Consider the following 24219-nt stretch of genomic DNA (forward strand, 5'->3'; position numbering starts at 1 on the left):
AAATGGTTGAAAGAGCTGTCCGTGAGTAGGTTTGTTGACCATGCACTTCTTTATCCCAGGCATTGCTGTAAAGGCTTTGTAAAATGGCAGGTACACGCTTTTTATGATCCATGTAAAATTGCCTAAGAGGTCAAAAGTGACACACCGTTAGTGCTCATTTCCATCTCATTATCTAGAATCCCTGGCTGCAGTAGAAGCATTGTATGCTAAGAGATAAGGGGGGGAGGGGAGCAGGTTTGTGGACCTGTCTAAAACATGTGAATGTGTCATAAGTGGTATTTTTATTTGCTGTATGGTGAAGGTTTTTTGCCACTTTTTTTACTCACCATCACTTACTTTGTGTAATTGATTTCTAATCCTGTATTTTACAGGTTTTGAAACTTTATTTAAGAATTTTTGTACCTACAAATGTTTTCCTTTATTACTTTATCTGGATGTTTTTATAGCAGACATCTGTGCTGCTCATTTTCCTTAATTTATTTCATCTTGTATGTAATATTTGTACTGGGTCTTTGCTACAGATTTTACTTCTTCCACACACCCAATTAACCTGAAAAAGTATCTGAATCAAGAAATTAAAATACAGAATTCACTATGTCTTAGCTTTCTGTGTACAGTACAGCTAAATTGCATGTGTACATATACATAGACATCTATGGCCATATTATGGTCTTAACTAATGTATTACGTTTGAGAAACACACAGACATATTTTGTATTTATAGCACAGAGTTTATTCACTGCACCCTCCTGCTATATTGAGTTTTTAATAAATACAATACACACAACATATTTTGATGACAACAATACACACAACATATTTTGATGACAAATTGATTTTGCATGTGTAACATTATATTAATTATGGCATAAATAAATGTTAAGTTTTAACAGCCTAGGTGTGCACCACTAATGTGCTTCTTGCTAGAGATAGGTTTTCAACACAATCCTCTCTCTATTTTGAAAACACAAACCCAATTAACCTGAAAAATTATCTGAATCAAGAAATTAAAATACAGAATTCACTATGTCTTAGCTTTCTGTGTACAGTACAGCTAAATTGCATGTGTACATATACATAGACATCTATGGCCATATTATGGTCTTAAATAATGTATTACGCTTGAGAAACACACAGACATATTTTCTCATATTAATTATAAAACAGCATCACCTTGATTTTGTTCTCTACAGTTCTTGCCATGGTTAATTGTAAATCTGTGGTAACATGAATCACAAACAGTAGATTCCTTAGACAGCTTTGTGCATGTTCTGTGATTCTCTTGTCAAATTACTCAATCTTGGGCATATGCTGTACCTTCTTTTTATTCATTGTACATTTAAATCATTTGATTTCTTCCCTGTCTATTTGTTTTATAAGATATTTCCATCTTTGCTCTTTCTTTTCTCACAAAAGCAGCCAAAAAGTAAGTCGCTCGCACATATCTGATGGATTTGATTTAGAACATGCTTAATCAAAAGCAACCTTTTGACACGTACATTACCACGGTGTACAAAGTCAAAGTCAAACTTTTATGCTTATCGTTTGTTGTAAATATGTGTATATACTATGTATCAACTCAAAAGTTGTGGGGAAAAAATGACGTTGGGGGGAAATGTATTAAAGTAAAGTGCAAATAGACTTTTGTTTTTTTACGCATTGATCAATTTTCTGATTATGTTTACATTAAATGTAAAGAAAGTTTTCTACATGTGATGGCGGCATACCACGGGTTTCATAAATGTGGACACTGTTCACTATGTCAATATGTTAAACCCACTCACCGAATCACAACTACACAATCTGGCTTCAGCTACAAACTTTTAACGTTTAAGAATTGTCATACTAGTTATATTATTTATGCTATATCATGTGGATGTAACATGAAATATGTGAGGCGTACGATCAGACCCCTTAAAACAAGGATAGCTGAACATACCAGATTGATTAGGAAGGGTGATTCTGAGCATCCAGTACCTAGACTTTTACCTCCTGTCCTAAGGGAGGTATTGAGAATTTTAGATTCTATGGCATAGAACACATTCCTATGCCAAAAAGACGAGGCAATAGAGAAAATATTCTCAATCAAAGAGAGATGTTCTGGGTATTTACCCTAGATACCCTTCATCCGAAAGGGATGAAAGTTGAATGGGAACTTAAACATTTTTTGATCGATTAAATTACCATTCATACATCATACGCTTTACCTCCCCTCCCCCTCACCACTCCCTCTCCCCCCTTTTCCCTTTCCCCTTTTCCCCCCTCCCCGCCCCCCCCCCCTTCCCCTCTCCTGCCCCCTCCCCCCCTCACCTCCCATCCCCTCTCCCTCACCCACGACCCCCCCCCCCTCCCTTCATGTTCTCAAGTTGGTATTCATATGAAGTTTTCTTCCTTTGTACTTTTTCTATATTTATTATTGCTGTTCCATTATGAGGTATTATGAATTTGAATAGTTACTTATAATTTATTATATTCATTCTGATATTGGTTTTCTTTCTTGCATATGTTAGTTTCTTATTTAGTTTAATGTGGTATGTTATTTTCAATTGCTTTGTATTTTGTTTTTAACAATGATTGTCTGTTTGTTCTATAATGTTGTCAGTTATCATACATGTTACATCACAGATTAGCTTCACTGGCAACTGTGGCTGCCATTGGAGCTTACGTAACGCTTTGTGGGTGTACTCATTCATTTAATTTTCTAATTGATTTGTAACAGCTGTGGGTTACCCATTATAAGTGTTCCTTTCTATCCTGGCAGATTACTCTTTGACAAAGCGCCCTGTGCGTGAAACGTTTCAGAGTACCTGCCAGGACTACCCATGTTCTTGTTTTTTAACCAATAAACTATTGTTTTCAAGTCCTGTATCCACCCGTTCATTTGGGAAGCTGTGCTCCGGTTTCTGTCTCCACGGGACTTCTTCTCTAATCTACGTGTTCGCCTGGATGCACGCTATGCTGGAGATTACCTTCATATCCTCTACAAACCTCCTGCACTGTGCTTTCGTGCAGGGAGAACTATACAAGCCGAGCCGCGCGGTGCTCAGCTTATTCCCCGGTGTTCCAGTCACGATGACGTCACACTTTCAGTGTTCAGCAGACGCAGACGGAACTCAACACCGGAGCAGCTGACGGACTTCGGTCGGCTCCTTGAAGAGGTTTTCAGTCCTCCATTGGACATCTCTTCACCAGCTGTAATACAGCTCTGAGCAATGCAGCTCACATCGCGTGGTTCCCTTCCTCCCCCCAGGGCTCACTAACGGCAAACCGTGAGTACAAGTCAAGCACACTTTTGGTGCTATACGAGATCAGCCAGTTGCCTTGAACTACTTGTTTCTTTATCATACTGGTGGCTGTGAGGAGGGATTATTTACTAGTTTACACTCATTTTATGGATTGATACTCTCCTTTGTAATGGATCTTCAAGCACCAAATATGCACATCCATATGTTGTCATTGAGCACCGATAACGTTTAGGGCTGACATCAGCCCTGGATACAATCTTTTGACTTTATAAATTTATATTTACACACACACACACATACACACACATATTCTTACATCACTAACATTCATGGACCATTTACCAACTTAATTCACAAATCGCACACTGCACAGGGGGAGGGATAGGCTGCACTGTTTTTAAGTAAAACCCTTTCTTGCTTTATCCATTGTAACACCGCCGGAAGAAGAGATCAGTGTATCTTGGAAGATCGCACAAATAAAAGCATTTCATTAGCCACAGAACGGTATCGTCTATTCGTTGAATATATATATATATATATATATACACAGTATATGCAACAAATGTAAAGTCAAGGTGCATGCTCCATAGAAATCAATACCCACTGGGTTTATAGTGTGCTGTTTTGTCACTGCAAATACATGTCTTTTTGCTATATCTGAGTGTTGCTGCTTTTGTGCCTTCTCTTATGGGAAGACAGGGTTTATATATATATATGGCATGATATTTCAGATTTGGTACTCCATACTTGAAAATTCAATTTTAAAAGATGGAAAATCTCTTAAGAAATGAGATGACACAGTGGTGGGACATGCTCTCACTCCAAAAGTTTATTGACAACAAAAGAATTATAATAGGTTTGAGGATCCAAAAAGAGCCCACTCTTGGCGTGTACGAGGATTTCTCTAGGAGTTGGAATGAAACCCTGGATACATGTTCATTTGCTGCAATGGAACTCCTAGTTCATTTGCTCCAATTGAACTCCTAGTTAAGTTTAGGGGCACCAAGCTTAAAGGGATTGGAGCTGAAGTTGAGACTCTACAGGAACTCCTCAAACCTCAAATGGATAATGAGGAATTTAAGATTTTAGATGATGTCAGAAATAAACACGTAGAGATATGAGAGTGTCACGCCTGTATGCCCGCAGACCTGGCAAGACCCTAGTACTGAGGTGGAAACGGTATTACACCACACACCCACAGCAGTGGGAGCAAGCCCGGAGTGTGGTATAGCGTTGCTGGGCCTGTAGAGAGAGTTGTTAGTTATACTTGCAACGCCTGTTGGAGTAAGCGTAAGAATGGTCGTGTCCGTGTGCCAATATCCAGGGGTCCAGAGGGTAGAGTCGTCAGGGTACAAAGCCAGGTCCAAGGATGCCAGAGGTAAGCGAGGTAGAGTTCGTAGCAAGGTTCAAAGGGGTACCAGAGAGCAGAGTAGTCCAGGACAAGCAGGGGTCAAAAGCCAGGGAAATCCAAGGTAAACACAGGAGCAGGATACAGCAGGGACACAGAGGGTGCACAGCATAGGTCAACAGACACAGGGAAACAGGAACTATGCAGAGCGAAGAAGAAGAGGACAGACAGGGGTTATAAAGAGAGACACACCAACAGGAGAGAGGGGAGGAGCAGAGAGAGAAGTGGGAGACAACAGAGATAGGTCAGGGAGAGAAGAGGAGGAGACAGAAGGGGCAGTCAGGGGAATGACCTGTAGGGATTGGGAGGAGTCAGGAACGTGACAGGCCAGATAAGAGGAGCGTGTGTGCGCGCCCTCTGTAAGTTGAGGGTGCGCGCGCACAGGCTGTGATAGGGAGATGGCCCACAGGGACTGAGAGGAGGGAGCAGAAGGGCGACAGAGCCCAGAGGAGGAGCGTGTGCGCGCGCCCTCCGCGAGCTGAGGGAGCGCACGCACAGGCCGCGTCACCAGGCGCGGGGAGCGCCACGCCGGGGACACCCCGCTGGAGGAAGGCAGAGAAGCAGACGGAGCAGCCAGGGAAGGTGAGGTACTGGCCGCAGGCACAGCGGGAGTCAGGGAGTGGGGAGCATCACTGCAGGGGCTCGGGGACCGCGCGGGCGCGCGAGACCTGCGGGGCACTCGCTGAGGTAGTGGGAGAGAGGTAGACGGAACGGGACAGGAGTGGGAAAGGGTAGAGGGATTATCAGGAGATGGGACAGAGGGAAAAGAAGGGGAAGGAATCCCCTGAATCATCACAGAGAGTGAGATTGTTAATGTGAAACAAATTTGAAAGAGACACTACTGATTATACCAATGATCATGTGAGACATTGGAATAAATATTCGAGATATAAAGGTGGAAAATTTGGGGGACATGTGAACCATGGTTGTGGTTTTCAAAATGGCCCTCATGGCACATATACCCATTGAACTATATTGAATTCAAAGGGAATAGATAGATCGAGAACTCTGAGTGGCCCCACCAATAATGAAGACACTAACATATGTTTCTTCAGAAAAGTGATTTCAATGAGCAAGACTCTACCCCTATTGCAGGCCCTAGTAAAGATGATATGTGGAACATGGGAATCAAGCCCAAACTCACTAACAAGAAAAAGGGGAGGATCTAGAGTGGGGAGGGCTCTACAGACAAAAACAAGTAAACTATTAAATTAAAAAAATCGGTTCAGATTAGAAATACTGTAATAGCATCCACGATCTCTTCTATTAAACTCACTGATCAATTGGATCTGTTAAACAAAGGCCTATCATTTTCTCCCAACACAGTCCAAAATCCATTTGATTTGTTTGTTGACCTCAATAATTATATCAGGAAGATTACACTTAAAAGACGCTTCCTGATTCAAGAAAACAAATCTAATCATAATAAAGTTCTTATACATGATCGAGATTAAGTACACATCCAATCTCCAATCCTTGTTCGCAGAGTGTGATCTTTGTATTTCTACTGTATGACTAATACAGATACACTGCTGGGCACTGAATCAGATTCACCTCCAGCGAATTTGAGTGGCTTTTCTATCCATGACTATCCTATATGTCACTCAAATCTTCACCCAAGATCATTATTCTATCTATACCACTCCAAAGAGAACTATCTATATGTCTTTTACACTTTGGTATTTCCAAAATGTGTAAATATGACAGCAGATTCAGAGATAAACTCACACTTGGGGACAAAAATGCCCATAAAAAGCTTCAAAGCAATACAAATATTGTTATTAAACACTCCGGTAAAGGTGGAGCTATTATGATTCAAAACAGGTCAGATTATACATCTGAAGCATGTAGATATAAGCATATTGGGAAATGTGAATTCGTATATTATGCTGGATCAAAATTCTACTGATCAATATCTGATTATTTTTGATCAGCATCTAATGAAAGCTAAACATATTGATATATTCACAGATTATGAATATACATTTCTACATATAACGCACCCCAATATTGCTATTTTTTGCCATCTGCCTAAAGCACATAAAAGCCCTTTAAACCCTCCAGTGAGACCCATCATATCGGGGATCGTATCAATGAAGTCCAGCCTATCCCATTATGTAGATCACTTTATCCAGCCTTATGTGGTCAGTTTATCCTCGCATATTCATGATTCGCTGCACGTTCTTGATTCAATCTCCAAAATTGAATGGAAACCATATTATACATGGCAAACCTGTGAGATGCAGGCTTTATGTATCTGTATATAGATCATGATAAGGGATTAAACGGTGTGTGGTATCATCTGGATAAGGATGATACATTATCACATATCTAAAAAACATTCATTTTAGATAGTATAAAATTCATTCTCCATCACAATTATTTTGTATATCTTTTTATTTGCAGCTCTGTGGAATGGCCATGGGCACCAGGTTTGTCCCCCAGTTATGGAAACGATCTGTGAAATGTAAGAAATGCAATTTATGGTAAAAATCTTTGTACAATGGCCTTTTTTTAAGCAGCTTTTCAACGCTATATTTAGCCGTCCTAGTATTAGTAAGAAACATTATGCCACATAACAAGAGGATGGAAACAAATGTCCTGAAACAACCTGCAAAACATTTACCTCACTCAGGGGCTTCCTAATGTTGAGAATATTTAATAAGGGAATTGTCTTAGGTTAAACGGTAGCAGAATAATTCTCAGACTCCAATTCTTTGGTCGCATTTACTGTATGAAACCACATTGTCCTAGTCTTGACATTCTTAGTTATCATGGAAGTTATAATGGCTTCCAAAGCTTTCACTTTGATTGTCCCTCATCTCTATTGTACAGCACTACATCAAATAGTCCCCCAAATCTTCTGTGATTGCCTACAGTGATATTTTATTTCGGCCTGAACATTCTGTTTACAAATATATCTCTATTATATACTGTAATACATCAAATCATAGTACCTTAGAGCCTACAAAGCAAACACCTCAGTTTTATCAGATCAATTTTGCTTTTATCTTCCTTTCACCTGACATTGGAAATAACAAGGGTTTTTTTTTTCTATCTCCCCCAATGTCTCTCCCACGGGCCAGTTATTAACTTTGGTCTTATTTGTATAAAGTCATATTTCCAAGTCATGTATTCTTTTGAATAATAACCAGTTCATACTCCTGTAAAGTACACCAAATTCTCAAGCATATGAAATAGGGAAGAATAGACAGTGTGCCCTAGGCGAAGTTGGACTACATAGGTAATGTTTAAAAAAACGCTTTTTACTCAAAGGATTTTCTGATCTCTGCTTTATTTCAGAACCTTAATCCATTTGCAATTATATTTTTCTCTGTCATTTTGGAAACATCATACTGGGACTACTGCTGTTTTAATGAAAGTCTACAAAACATCACAATGGCTTGGAACACAGGAGCCATAAATATTTGGCAGGTTCACATTCTTACATTGTAATATGCTTTTATAGCACTTTTGGTACTAGTTTAAAATGAAAAAAGTTAACTTTTTATTGTGTATGGGTTTTGTGCAATTCGTCTTCACTTGGAAGCCCCAAATTCCATTAACTCTTCATTTAACCCCTGCCATAACCTAACATAACCTTTGTTGTGTGATACTGTAGGTGCAGTCACAAGGGAAATATTTACCACTTGCCTCCATCTTTAGAGACTTTTATTCAGAGTATAGTGTGAAACCGCAGAAAACAACTCTGCAATGTAACTGTGTATATTTACTATCATACTGCATATTGTAGTGGAGAGCTAATTAGTGCATTTTTCATCATGAATGGTACATTGCATCTGAAGAAGAAATTTGCCAGATGTCTATAAAGAGCTCTCTTAATCTATGAAGGGCCAACATATTACTTCAATAAAGGGACGAACCTGCAGTGAACCTAATTCTGAAGGACCAATATGACTAATAGAACTGTGCACTGCTTCTATCATTAAAGAATGGGGGTTGAGGCCACCTCAGGTATTTCTCTGGGGTAATGGGGTGAAACACTAACCGGATCCCCTTAGGCAGTCCCCACAATGACTCCACCCATTACTGACCTCCCCACACATGCACCTACACACAGGTACTTACTAATAACCAATACAATCAATTGCCTATACTGATGAGGAGAGTCTCAGAGGCTCAGACAGTACTTTACTCTGAGGATGAGAGTGTGAAGCAAGAACTACAGCAATGATTAGAAAAATAAAAATAACATTTATTGTCCTGCACTGGGCTTCACCACTAACATAAGTGCCTAAGCTTAACCATTACCCTAAAATCCCCTGACCTAAGCCCTTACCCTAAAACCCTAGAACCGCATTGATTTCAGATCTGGGGACCCCCTACTTCCTGAGATACAGGCCCCGTTACGGGGTGCTGGTATCGCCTAAACATTTTATTCCCATGGTCACGTGATGTGGGGCATTTAAATGCATAGGAGATACCGGCACCCCAAATCTGGGCCTGTAACTCGGGAAGCAGGGGGTCTCTGAGGTTGAAATAGATGTGGTTCATCTCAGGAGACCCCCTGCACCTGCACACTAATAATACAAATTACATTAAAGCAGCTTTACCAATTATGTCTGCACTCACTGTGCAGCCTGCTGTAGCCCGTTAGGATTACGCAGAGGGAATCCCATTCAGAAGCAGGTCCCTCTTTTTCTTATTATTGTCAGTGATCGGGGGCTCTCTTTTATTGAAAAGGTCCCACTATTAGTTTGGAGGTGGATGGAGGACAGTATCGTTATACCTGTGTACTATTATTGCCTGCTAACACTCGCTCATTTTGGGACACTTTGCAATCCCATGGTAAAAAGGCTATACCGAACACTTTGAGGAGAGCTATTTTAGATTCAGTTGAGAAGCAGTATAAATACAGAAGTGCAGAATTCAAGAACACGGAAGACACAATTAATGGACTATTACGATATCTGAGGATGGTGGGCTGGCGTAATCAGTGACTTAAACTGATGAAAAAATTAGATTTTTAATAAATTCAGTTTAATGTTTAATTATGTTGGGGGTGTAACTCAGTAATGTTCAAGCGGAGTAGTTTGAATGTGTTCATTTTGAATTAAGCCATTGTTTTAATCTTTGTTTTCATCCTTGTTTTGCAGATTCTGAAGGTTTTTCAACAAGAACTCAACATCTTGTTCATGTAGAAACCACATTCAGCGACACAGAACATCATTACTGTATAATTGATGTAACAACTGCCTTTTTAGCATCTCCTTGCGCTGTAGCTCCTGTATGCATGTGCACTCATTTGACGAAACACACACAGTATGCAGTCCATGCAGTAGGTGTAGAGTGCACATGTGCAGTAATTGAATGGAACTCATACTGTATGCCAGAGCAAGCCAACCTGTGGCCCAAAGGCTGCATGCGGCCCTTCAATACTTCGTGTGTGGCCCCTGAAGCGGAACAAAAAATTAAACTGGGGGCTCTGCCGGCAGACTGTGCAGAGAAACCATAGAGACATGGAAGAAGAGAAGAGACGCCAGAACGCTCTCTAACCAGCTCCTCTCCTGAGGAAGTAATATTCGAAATGAAGATACTGTTGATGTTACTGAAATGGACTGGGGGGCTCTCTGGAGAAGGATTGAATGCAATGTTCTGTTTCCATTTTGTCTGATTTGCTATGTCTTTAGTAACCATTTTGTTTGTAAGAATGGGGTGTGAGTGAGTTGTGCTCTTGGCAGATTTATGACTGTGCCTGTAGTTTACGCCCACATTCCTAGTACAGTATAAGGTTGTACCTGGTTACTTTTACATAGCTGTTTTAATCCAGTTTTAATGATTTGTAAAATGATTGGTTTAAGAATTAAGGTGTGGTTAGTATTTTCTGCCTGGTAACCTATTTTGAACAAAGGAATCAGAAATGTATAAAAAGGCTGTTTGGACACTCCCTGGCAGAGAGTCTTATAGACTTTTGGTAGGTGTATGATCATACTCTGCAATAAACTTCTCAATATCAAACAAACCCTCTTTGCGAGTTTGTAAACAACGACACACCTGATCTCCTAGGGACCAGCAACCCGTGGTGGGCTCCCAAGCCGCACAGGTTACAGGGAGGGTAACAAATATATTTGCAACAGGTGCAACATTTTTGTTAATTACCAGAATACACTATAGTACTTAACTTTCACTCACTCTACTGTAATGCTGAGAACAGTTTGTACAAAGAAAAACTTAGAACAATATAAGCTTCTTTTGAATAATGACACGATGCTTGTTTTCTGCATTTAATATGACACATCCTATTTTAAACTCAGTATATATACATATTTTAAAATGAATGTGTTAGATGAAAACAGGCTGTTTATGCGCGTACAATGTCACTGCATTATGCATAGCCCTAAAGGTACTAATGTACAAGAAAATCATTAAGGCAAAAAAATATATCTGATAAACAGAAAACGTAGGCTAGCATTATAAAGGAAAAGAGATGAGTCTCCACTGAATTAATTCTATTTTCAAAGATTTTTTTTATGGTCAAAAAGAAGCCTATTATCTTCTTTACCCGAGAGTTTTATAGTGTAAGTGCACTGCAGAATAATCAGATAATGACCCTTTAGCCCTTGTGGGGAAAATTATCTAATGATACCCTGACTTTTTTACTGCTTGTACATAAAAATGTAAGATTGTAAAGGTGCATTCATACTTAATATGCTAAACATAATCTTATACATTCTCCTCATTAATTATTTTGTTTAGCTGAGATACTTAAAATTAAAAAGGCACTAAAGCACCCGCTAAGCACAACTCTTTGGCGAACTCAGATTCTATCCAATCATCTGCTTGATCTACCCTCTCTAATACATGTAACCACAGCAACAGTGATGTCATGATTAAGTTTCCCTTGAATACATTGTTGCCCCTATCTTCATATGAATGTCTGCAAACAAGCCTGTCCTTACTAATGAAGTGTCACTTAACCCTTTGCTGGCAGAATAGTGTAGGTAATACATTACTGGCCTTCCCACCAGCATAACACATATTCTTTATTATTTCACAGATCAAAAAAAACTTTAGTAGCTTTGTTTTTCAAAATAATGACTGTATATGATTATGGAAACTGTTTTCATTTTTTGGGATAAGAATGAAAAAGTAATACGGACGTTTCCTATGATTTTAATATTGTCCATGTTAACGCAAATTTATTGTCTCGTCTACGAAACGTACCAAACCTCCAATTTCTTAACTCTCGATCAGGGCGAAAAATCAAGTCTTCCTAAAACCAGGGTGTAACCCTCTTTGCAACGGTATGCTGTATGTATGCTGGCTAAACGTCTCTGGCCTGGGGAAAGACCTGGAAACCTACCCCAGTATTCTGCCAAAAATATTCTATGGATCAACGACTCAACAATGGTTCCAACATGGTACTGGAAAGTGGGACCCCTAGGCTGGAAGGTGCCCAAAATGCGACTGGGAAGAGCAAGGAGGAGGTCGAAGAAGCTGGGGCAGGGATGACGTGGATAGGATAAATCCATTGGGACTCCCATCTGCTGATGTGGCCCACAGCGAAACAACCACTCTGCGCTGCACAAAACCATACAAGATTGGAACGTGGAACGTGAATGGACTGAACACAGGAAAATTGGACATTGTGAAAAGGGAACTGAATCGACTGAACATCTACATATTGGGCATCAGTGAAATTCATTGGACTGGCAATGGCTTCATCAATTCCGGCGAGCACATGGTGTATTACTCTGGCATTGACACCACTAGACGGCGAGGAGTGGGCTTTATTGTGAACAAGAAAATTGCCAAAGCCACTGAGAATTATCAGACACTCAGCGACCGAATAATGGCCATCCGAATCAGAGGGAAACCTAGTGACATCACGGTTCTGCAAATATACTGTAAGGAATCCACACCACGGTTTACTGCTTACCTTGCCTTACAGACCTGTGCAGTCCTGGAACACTCCCCCTTGTATCTACAGCAGCTGTGCAAGCTATGACTGCAGCCCCATTAGAGCAATGCTGTCACACGCCCCTTCTGCTATTGGTTCGCTGACCTTTAAATACTGCATTTCCACAATGCTTCTCTGCCGAGCATAGTCCTTAGTCATATGATGTACTGTGTTTGCTACAAGCTACCTGTTTGGCCGCCTTGTTCATGTTCCTGTTCCATGTTCCTAGTTCCTGTTCCTGTCCTGGTTCCTGTGCTGAAGCGTTGGTTTCCCAGCGTATCCTTCAACCCCACATTCCTAGAGGCCTGCTGCCTTTCCCATAGCAGAGGCCTGCCTTCCGAGTCCAGAGGTCTGCTGCTCTCTCTCTCCTCGCAGAGGCCCGTTCTGGACTCCTGCGCTGAAGCATTGGTTTACCAGTGCTGCCTGGCAGTGGGCCCACTCCGGTCAACCTTCTCCTTGCTGAGACCGGTATCATGGGCCATGGACGCCATTCACGCAGAACCCGCTCCCACCCTACAGCTGTTACGCAGAAGCAGGATCTACTTGACTACCTGTTGCCGAAACTCCACGCAACTCCTGATAAACCCTGATGTCTCCAATCCTGACCATGGCTCGTCCAGTGACTACGCTGCCCTCTCCAGTCCCGACCCTGCTATGTACGACTACGAACTGCGCAATCAAGATCCGACTACGTGGTCTCAGGTCGGTGATTATATAACTCCACTTCAGCCCTGCGGTCCGGTCCTGGTTTGTGGCGAGCACAACCGTGACATATACTCCCCAATAGCAGATGCACCTGAAGAGGAAGTGGAAGAGTTCTATGGCGAACTTCAGGATGCCCTAAACCAAACACCCAATATGGACATTATCTACATTATTGGTGATTTCAACTCCAAAGTGGGCACTATGGAAGAACCCAAAATCGTTGGAAGATTCTGTTTAGGAGTACGAAACGAGGCAGGAGACCGACTGGTTCAATTCTGTCAAGAACATCGGCTAACGATCACCAACACTTGGTTCGAACAACCCAAACGGCGACTGTACACCTGGACATCACCAAGTAGAGAATACAGAAACCAAATCGACTACATCCTGTGTCAAAAGAAGTGGCAGAGCTCAATCTTGGCTGTGAAGACATACCGTGGTGCTGATTGTGGATCAGATCACCAACTCCTCGTAGCCACAGTCAAACTCCAATTCTGCAATACCAAACCAATGGCAGCTGCAAAGAAATTCGACACAGACAAGATCAGCCCCAGCTACGCAGTCGAAGTAAATAACAGATTCGACCTCTTCACTACAAAAGAAAGGCAACCAAACGAGATGTGGGAAGAAGTGAAAGCATGCGTGATAGAAACAGCCTTAGAACATAGACTACTAGGGAATAAACTTATCTGGGGCCTTCCCTGAAGCAGCCACAATCTAAACGTGAGTGGGGCCCCTCTGGGACCTAAGGGGGGGTTCTCTGGCCTAGTCTGAGTGCCACTGATACTCAGAGCCTACCTTCCCCTTGTCTGTCCTGGCTCCAACTGACTAGCATGGCTCCAAGCGTGCAAAATGTATCCAAAACCTCACAGTATTAAGCTGCAATCCTATTGGCTAAGCCTCACCGCGTGACTTGCTCTTCTGGGGCATTCTGGGTAGTGTAGTTCCCCTGCGGAGCTATTGCCCAATGGCCCACGCTTGAGCTATCCAGTGCTCATGCGCGAGGTGTACGAAGATTACCACCGGACCTGGGAACGCTCTGCACATGTGCGAGGAGTCCCAAGATGGCCGCTGCCTGCAAAGATGAGCTCTGGCGACTGGATCGCCCCTGCTACCACCAGCCGCGCAACTCCCGATAAAACGCATTCCCCACCGAAGATGCCCCGATAGCCATCCTCCACCCGCAGCCTCCGTTGGAGGTAAGAGGGGGACATGGCTACATCTATAAACTCCCCAAATACATTTAAAAAAAAAACACCTCCCCAATACATATATTAAAAAAATAATACATATAAGTTTAACCCCCCCCCCCAATACATATAAAAAATACACCCAATACATATTAAAAAATAACCAATACGACTTCCGGTGGTGACGTCACCACATATGCACACCTAACTCGGAGCTCCCTATTTCCCTCCGCTATAAGGTGTTAGAAAGAGCATAAAAACCCCTCGAAACGCCAAAAAAACGAGTGGGCAACGCACACCAACAATCAGCATGGCTAAGCAGCAAAAAAAAGGGCCGATCCAGAGCATCTCGGCATACTTCACCCCAACGAAGCGCCCGGGAGACCTGGAGGAGCTCAGCTAAGATGGCGCCGACCCCAGCGTGCCATGCACTCCCGCCCGCGAGCAACCCCTCCCGGAGAATATAACGGCTAGTCATCTTATAACTAAGGACTTCCTGGAGGACTACATGTCCCAAATGTTTTCAAAGTTACGAAAAGATGTTAGCCAAGATGTTAATAAAGCAATCAACAAAATAAATCAGGAAATTACTGAAATCTCCCACAGAACAGAGACCCTGGAAACCAAGGTTGGGGAGGTGGAAGCAGTACAGTCCTCGGCTGAGGACGAGATTAACTGTCTCAACCAGGAAATTAACCGCCTGAAAGACGGTTTAGAGGACCAGGAAAACCGGGACCGACGTCAGAACTTAAGGTTCCGGAATATCCCAGAGTCGGTCCCCGCCGAGGCCCTCACGGCCTACCTACAAGAACTCTTCCTGCAACTAGTCCCTGAATTAAAAAAGGAAGATACACTGGCGACACACTTTATTCGAGCTTGGCTAGTCCCACGAATTCGGGTATACCCGGGTGTATTGAGGTTTGTGACTGTTTTCTGCCCGAGTGCATTGAGGTATTTTCAAAGCAGGGATTGAAGCATTTTATTCCTGCTGGCTGCAATACTGCACAGTATATATATATATACTGCATTACAATTCATGAATTTATGCCATCTGGTAGACACGCGAAGCATTGCAGCCTATTAAATCCTAATCATTATCATTTAACAGATCAGCCGCCCATCAGCCAGGCATGAACCCAGGCTGGGAAGGCAAATGCAACGGGGCTTGTCAGAGGTGAGGAGCGGCGCATTCCAGGTATCTGCCAGGTACATACCGGGTATTTGCTCGAATAAAGTGTGTTGGTGCAGTATGGAGCTAGATCGTGCTCACAGAGCCCTCGGCCCAAGACGCGAGGACCCAAAGAGAAGGAGAGATGTCATCGTCCGCTTTCACTCCTATACGACGAAGGAGAAAATTATAACGAAGAGCAGAGGGATGAACCAAATCCCGTTCCAAGGCGAGCAGATTCAAATCTACAATGATCTCTCAAGAATAACGATCTTCCGCCGACAGGAGCTGAAGCCCCTAACACAGCACCTGCAAAGCCACAATGTGCGTTATAGATGGGGCTTCCCCTTAAAACTGTGTTCTTGCGGGGGGTAGGCTCCACTCTATAACCCACATTGACGATGCCCCCGGCTTGCTGAGGATCCTGGACCTGCCAGCTATCCAGAGACGAAGACCCGATGATGATGAAGAAGACGCCAACTTACCACGTCACCAGCGCGGCTCCAGGTCCTCCGAACGCCTGGCCCTGCAGAAATCATCTAAGACGCCGTCGGGGCCTTAAAGACAAGGAATCAACAGCACAAGAAAAGCCGTGCCTTCGCCCAGCCCAGCTGAGAGGAAATCGCCAACCCAGACGAACGCTCATTCTACCTGCCTCCTAGGCCCCCCCCCCCTTCATCTCCTCGATATATCAAGAAAAGGCCCCCTTCCACTTGCCCTCCTCCCTCCCCCTCAACAAGCTAGCAACCCTACGCAACAGTCGCTGCCTCTTCCTCTCCCCTCCCCCTTCCCCTCCCGCAATCGCCCTCACCCCCCCCCACCGCCCCCTCCTAACCCCATGCCCTAGGTCCCCCCCCCACCCCTTAGGTGTTCCCCCCTGACCATTACCCCCCCATCTCTAAATAAATACTCACCCCGGAGGCCTCCTAAAACCCTCCCGACCCCGCTTACCATCTATTTCTCCCCCCCTAGCGAACCGAGAAGGAGAGAAACCCCCCACCCCCTCCTCCCCCTCCGCTTTTACTTACCTGAGAAGGAGATTCGAGGAGCGAGGCAAGCAGAGGGGCAGGACGGTGCATAACTCGGGATCCAACAGAAGCCTGGTAAAGTAAGCCCCCCCCCAATAAAGCATAAGTTACTCACCAGCTCCAACACCAACACATGACCCTAACATAAACAAAGGGAGGTAGCTCATAAGCCGCAGAGGCTCACCACAGAACCAATCCCCAATCGGATCACCTCAAACCCCCCCCTTCACCGTGCCACCCCCCTACCCCTGAACACGACCCTCCCCACCTACCCCCCCCCTATCCCACGGCCACCCACTCTCCCCCTCCCCACCGTCTCCCCACTGACAACCTAATCTCCCCCCCTCAGTCCCCTCAGTCCCCCCTCTTCCCCTTTGCCAGAACCCTGGCGCCACAAAGGCAAAATTAAGCAGCAACAATCACCCTTACTCCCTCGGCACCCCCTTCCCATCTCCTCTCCTCCCCCATTCAAATTCCGCACACTTAGAAAACACAGCACTTCATAGCTATCACCCCTCACTTCCCTAAACCCCCCCTCCCCTTACACACCCCCTTTCCCTCCCCAACCACCCCTGTACTGCTCTAACCCCCTCATCTCATCCACCGAGAAAATGTAGATGCTGGAGAATCAACAGTGCTGAGACTTACCCGGAAGACGCAGGCAGGAGAGCAGCCCCAAAAGACTGAGAGGAGATCGTGCAGCCCCAAAAGACTGAGAAGAGATCGAGCCGCACCCACTGACTGTCTCCAAACCAGCCGGGTACTGTAAACACAAAACGTGCAACACTTACCAGACTTGGCCACAAGAGGGCGCTCTCCCACCAAACAACAGACTCTGGTCTCAAATACAAAAAGAACTATTCAACTAGAAGAGGACTCAAAAAACCCCATAATAAATGCTCCCCCCCATATATTCCCCCCTGCCATACTCTGACCCCTCCCACCCCCAACTTACCCCCCCATTACAACCCCTCCCCCTCACCTTCCCCTCCCTCCTCCCCCCCTCCCCCCCTCCGCTCTCTCCCCATCTCCATCCCCCCCTCCCCTACCTAAGACTCAAGTAACGCCATTCCCCCCCCCCCTCCCAATTCCCACAAGGCAAGAGCACAACCGCTCTAACCCACCAAGCAAGGTGTGCACTCCCAAGCCTAATGATTCCCATTATCAAGCTCCCCCCACCCCTTCCCCCCCTCCCAATTCACCCTTCAACCCCCCATTCTTCTCCCCCCCCACCCCCACCTCCCCATCCCCCCCATATGCATATGCACACAGCTGCATCTCGCAAGATATTACCTCCGTAGCCCCCCCATGGCGAAGGGAAAAAAACCGCAAGATCTATTACCCCAAAGACTGTAAAATTCTGCAATGTATGGCTGAAAATGTTTCATGTATGCTTAACCCCCAACACACGCCTCCCCTCCTCTCTCCACCCCCTCCCCCATCCCCAACCCCCTAAACCCTAACCCTTCCCACGCCCCCCTCCCCCCCCTTTACCCCCCATACTCAGAAATATACTGAACCAGGCGTTCACAAAATTCCACCTAACCTATCTCACCATAAGGGTTAAACAACAGACCTCGATAAGCATAAGCCCCTCTCCTTTTCTGAAAATACAGAAAATACCCCCGCCCCACCTCTATACATAGGAGGTTTCCCCAATACTAAACAAGGAGGACATAGGACCCTCCATCATGCTCCCTGTTGGGCCCATGTGCCCGGAGGTTCCCCTAGGGGCACATTGCCCCACTACCTTTGACACACAAGTGCCAAAGGCTACCATTCTTAGGCCCTTCCAAGGCCCACCCAGTTATCCCCCCCCTTATGTGTTTCCCCCCCCCCCCCATCCCTGTCCCCTCCGCACCCCCTATCTCCGCGACTCCCCTAAAGGGGGACTCAGATCTGAGCACCGCCCCTCGCTCTCACGCTCCTGACATGGGAAGAACAGGAGCCTCAGGGTCAAAAGCCCTGGAAACACCCTCAGCTTAACAATGGCTTCCATTAAATTAATATCGATTAACGCCAAAGGCCTTAATTCTGCGAAAAAAAGGAAATTAGTCCTCTCAGATCTTAAACGCTCCAAAGGAGATATAGTCCTAATCCAGGAAACCCATTTCAACTCACAGACACAGACGCCCCCAAACACATTTAAAAGTGTTTTTCCCAGGCATACTATGCCTCCTCCCCTAGCAAAAAAAGAGGAGTAGCTATCCTCATCAGAACTCCCATTCGTAGTCCCATTCGTTCTTACAAAATCATATTCGGACCCAGAGGGACGATCACTAACAATCCAAGGCACCCTAGCTGGATCCCCGATCACGATTGTGAATATATATGCCCCCAACGACAACCAATTACTCTTTCTATCCAATATACTAGAAGCCCTAGACCAGCAATCCCTATCCTCCTTGATCATTGGAGGCGATTTTAACATGGTCGCATCCCATATAAATGACAGATCTGGTCCAGAACATAAAAGCCCAAATTATTCCCCCTCCCCGAGTAGCGCTCAAACCCACAAAAAAGCCCAAAAATTCTGGGAGATCATGCAGACCTACTCACTAATTGATATTTGGAGGGCCCAGCACCAGGGTCAAAGGGACTACACTTTTTTCTCCTCCCCTCATCAGTCCTACTCGAGAATCGATTATTTTCTGGGTACTGGTAACGTCTTCCAGGCCTCCTCCCAGTCCAATATTGGACCTATCACTTGGTCCGACCACGCCCCGATTAATCTTTCCCTAACAATCCCCTTTGTTAAACACATCCAATATAAATGGAAACTGAATGACTCTCTCCTTAACTGCCCTGACACAGAGAAATCATTACGCCTTAAACTAACAGAATTCTTTAAAATTAATAAAGGCTCTGTCTCAAACCCGGCTATGTTATGGGAGGCCCACAAAGCCTCTATCAGAGGAGACTTAATCTCCATGGCCTCGTACAAACAAAAGCAAAAAATTAAACTTCAAAAGGAGCTCATAGAGAAGATCTCTCAGCTCGAAGCCCAGCACAAAACCCTGTTATCTAAAAAGACCCTAAAGCCACTAACTCTAGCTAGAGCAGCGCTAAAACACACACAGCTAGAGGAAGTCGAAAAAGCCCTTAGATGGTCAAAGCAAAAATACTTCGATAAAGGCAACAAAGCTGACAAACTCCTCGCCTCGAAGTTACGAGGTATCAAAGCAAAAGCTCAGATCGCAAAAATCCAGACAGACAAAGGTCAAATTACATATCTAGAGAAAGAAGTAACCCAAGAATTTGCGAAATTTTATTCTGACTTATACAATCTCCACCCCCTAGACCAGGACCCAATAGACATAAACAAAATAACTCAATACTTAGACCACTGTAACCTCCCCACACTTTCCCCCCAAGAGTTAGAATCTCTAAACAAACCTATAACGCAAGAAGAACTTTCCCAAGCTATAAAATCTCTAAAACTAGCAAAAACACCGGGCCCTGACGGCTTTTCTAACATTTACTATAAAATGTTTCAACCGATATTGTCCCCCCATCTCATCCAAATGTATAACTCATTCCTACAGGGGGAATCGATACCCTCCACCATAACAGCAGCAAATTTAGCGATCATCCATAAGGAGGGTAGAGACCCACTCCTGTGTGGGAGTTATCGACCTATATCTCTGTTAAATACCGATCTCAAAATCTACAGCAAGATCCTGGCAAACAGGCTAAACCCAATTCTCCCTAGGCTAATACATATAGATCAAGTAGGATTCGTGTCCGGAAGACAGGCCTCCGACAACACCCGCAAAATAGTGGATATAATCGACCACGTGCATCTCTCTGGGTCCAGGGCAATGATCCTTAGTCTGGACGCTGAAAAGGCGTTCGACAGGATCAAGTGGTCCTTCCTTGACCAAACCATGCTGAGGTTCGGATTCTCAGGTCCTTTCCTGGAAGGAGTGAGAGCTCTGTATCATAATCCAACAGCATTTGTCAAATTAGCAGGTGGATTTTCAGATCCCATAAAGATTAAAAACGGAACCAGACAAGGTTGCCCACTCTCGCCCCTACTATTTGCCCTATCAATAGAACCCCTAGCAGCATCAATAAGGGAAGAACCCAAAATAAAAGGAATTAAAATCGGGGACAGAGAACACAAAATTTCACTGTTCGCAGATGACGCTAACCTCCCCCCATACCTCCCTCCCAAACCTCCAGCAGCACCTGACACAATTTGGCCAAATATCTGACTATAAAATAAATATGGATAAATCTGAGGCCCTCAATTTAACCCTCCCCCAACAGGACTGGAATCTCATTAAAGCTAATTTTAAATATCGCTGGAGTTCCTCCTATATTAAATACTTAGGTGTTAAAATCTCTAATTCTTACAATACCTTATACCAATACAACTACCCTCCCTTATTTAACCAGATTAAAAAAGACCTTGAAGTCTGGAAAAAATACCAAATCTCATGGTTTGGAAGAATGACGGCAGTAAAAATGAACGTTCTTCCAAGACAGTTATATAACTTCCAAACCCTCCCAATTCTGATCCCACAAACAACTCTTAAAAACATGCAGTCACTAATCCTCCAATTTATCTGGAACGATAAAAAGCCCAGAGTCCCCCGATCAGTGATGCTTGCGAGTAGAGACAGAGGAGATCTGGGGGTCCCCGACTTAGCGAAATACTATCTCGCTGCATAGTTGAAGCAGGCTGTAGTTTGGAATTGCGACCCGGCCCTAGCTTCATGGTTAGAGATAGAGACTCACTACGCCTGTCCCCTCTCCCTCCAGGTGGCAATGTGGCCGTTTGGGGGAAGCGGGGCCAAACCACAAAGGTTTGCCCTGGGAGCAATGAGATGCACGTGGGAAGCATGGCTTAAAAGCAAGGGGAAGTATGGTCTGTTAGCATCCCCCTCACAGCTCACCCCCATCTTCGGGAACCCCAAATTCCCCCCAGGGTGTTCCCCTAGGCAATTCGACCAATTTCAGAGTCGCAATATTAGGATGGTGGCCGATCTGTTGCAGAAAGACGAGATCGCTACGTTTCAGATGATTAGAAACAAATTTGACATCCAAGATTTACACCTTTTCAAATATCTGCAGGTCAGACATTTCCTATTATCTCTCTCAACTTCCGCCAAATTCCCCAAATTAACCAAATTCGAATCCCTATGCACTTAAAGGACTTATCAAAAAGGATTGATTTCACAGATATACAAAGGACTAGAGTCACCCCCCCACCCCACCCGACCATCGATACATGCAACGATGGTCTGCACAACTAGGCCTCTCAATTGACCTAGAAGACTGGGAGGAGATCTGGGAGCAAGCATCCAAAACTTCAATTTGCACAATCATAAAAGAAAACATATACAAAATTCTATTTCAATGGTACCTGACTCCCGTTAGACTGAGCCAGATCTACCCCGGCGCAATTGACCTATGCTGGCATGGATGTGGTCAAAAGGGCGACATGGCCCATATTTGGTGGTCATGTCCGGAGATACAAAGATTCTGGATACAGATCCAGAATCTTATAAAACAAGTCACAGGACTAACCCTACCACTAGACCCACTGACCCTGGTGCTAAACAAACCAATTTCAGACCTTCCCCCACCAATGTCTAAACTAATAATGTCAATTTTGACTGCAGCCAGATGTGCCATTTCGGCCGCTTGGAAGCAGATCAAAGCCCCATCTAGAGCTACGGTCACAAGAAGGATCAATGAAGTAATGTTGATGGAGAAATTAACTGCCCTCATCCAAAAAAAAGTACCCCAATTTCTGAATACTTGGGGTCCCTGGCTGACAAAATAACCTCAACCGAAAAGAGTCGCGGAGACAGGAAAACACCCCCCCTCCCCCATTTCCCCCCCTTCCAAGGTACCAAGAACGGAAGAAGATGAACCCGAGTCTGCTGGAAGACAACCCCCCCTTCCCCACTCCTCCCCTCCACTATACCCCTGTATGTCCTCCTCCCCCCGCCAATCTATCCCCAGTTATTCCCCCTTACCCAGAAAAAAGAAAAAAATATGCGGACACTTTCAGTATGTCAAAAGCTGTATGGTCATGGGATCATGTACTGTACTAACTGTGTGTACCCAATAAAAAAAAATTGATACAAAAAAAAATAACCAATACAATTTTTTTTAAAAATACATATAAAAACCCTCAATAAATATTAAAAAAAAAAAATACATATAAAAAAAATACATATTAAAAAAAACTAATACCTATAAAGCCCCAATGCATATAAAAAAAGCCCAAATGCATACAAAACAGGCCCAATGCAAAAAAAAGCCCCAATGAATATTTTTTTTTGATCTTTTTATTTAATAAGGTTTCATATACATACATATTTCTATTAAAACGTAATATATTATTATAAAGTATATACAAACAGAAATTGTTGTACAAAATATATATAACAGAAAAATGAACACACATATAGTAGTGAATATATAATCTTTAATATAAAACACTTGATTAAAACAACCTCTTTTTTTTCATTACAGTGTAATGGGTATTCCCTGTGAATACAGATGCTACTACCTGCTGTGTAACCTGTGTGGCTCTCAGGAGCCTAAGCCTCCGCTTGGGGAGCTTGGGGTACATACATATAATACGATCTCGTGGTGCAACGCCTCCACCTGGGAGGGATCCCAACGGAGTGGGAGGAGGAACTCACAGGAAACAATTACGTTAAGCAAACAGTTGTAAAACAGAACTGGCTTTACTGCATATATATAAGCATAACATTCACTAAACACATTAACGGTTAGCATTGCATAAGGATATTGCATAATCCCCACACCCGCCACCGTATACCCCCACACCGTGTCCACAGAATAACCCCCCTTGTCCCGTGGTCAGCGCTGCCACTATGTGAGAGTACTCTCGTGTGTGCACGTGCGTAACGTTACCTGCCCAGTGCGACAGCACCTGGGCGTTAAAGACTCTTCACAAAGGATCAGACGAGCTTTGGAGTGATGTCCGGTTCCTCCGGTGAGAAGATCTGTGAGGGCGGTCCACCCTTGGTGCGGTTCCGCTCTCTCTGCTGAGCAGGCTTGATCCCAAGCCTCTGGATGGAAGCGCAGTGTCCGCTGTGTCCCTAACTGGCTCTGGATAGTAAGGGGCAGGGTCCGTAACCTGGGGCCTGTCCCTACAACACTCAAAGCTACTGGTGGCTCAGGGCAGTCTGGGGCCTAGGGGGCTGCTGGCCTAGTGCAGGGAGTCACTGACTCCTGCACCCTACCTCCTTCCCCTAGCTGCTCCTGATGCCAACTAACGTGCTCCAAAACCCCTGCAGGGAGATGCTGTAGCTCTATTGGCTCCCTGGGGTCACGTGGGGCGCTCCTGAGGTTCATGGGAGATGTAGTCCCTTCTGTGAGCCCTCTCCTGATTGGCCATGCCGTTCGCGCGATCACTGTGCATGCGCGAGCTTCAGGGGCCTCCCGTCTCCTGGTTCTCACTGCGCATGCGCAACGCAACTGGCAATGGCGCCGCCTTGCACCGAGAGCTGCCGGGAGCTCCGTAACGTGACCGTGGCCCTAGCAACGGTCCGCATGCGTCCCCGG

General features: G+C 44.4%; 1 protein-coding gene across 1 annotated transcript; it reads left to right on the plus strand.

Annotated features, from left to right (window-relative positions):
* Positions 1 to 1466: 1466 nt before the first annotated feature.
* LOC142490664 (uncharacterized) lies at positions 1467 to 13984 on the plus strand. The gene is made up of 6 exons (XM_075593080.1): positions 1467 to 1550; positions 2862 to 3194; positions 7060 to 7120; positions 9771 to 9901; positions 12059 to 12514; positions 13346 to 13984. Exons 1-6 carry the CDS (start codon positions 1467 to 1469, stop codon positions 13982 to 13984), a joined length of 1704 nt encoding a protein of 567 aa, XP_075449195.1.
* The last annotated feature ends 10235 nt before the right edge of the window (positions 13985 to 24219 follow it).

The sequence above is a fragment of the Ascaphus truei genome, chromosome 3, assembly GCF_040206685.1.
Source record: "Ascaphus truei isolate aAscTru1 chromosome 3, aAscTru1.hap1, whole genome shotgun sequence".
Taxonomy (NCBI): Eukaryota; Metazoa; Chordata; class Amphibia; order Anura; family Ascaphidae; genus Ascaphus; species Ascaphus truei.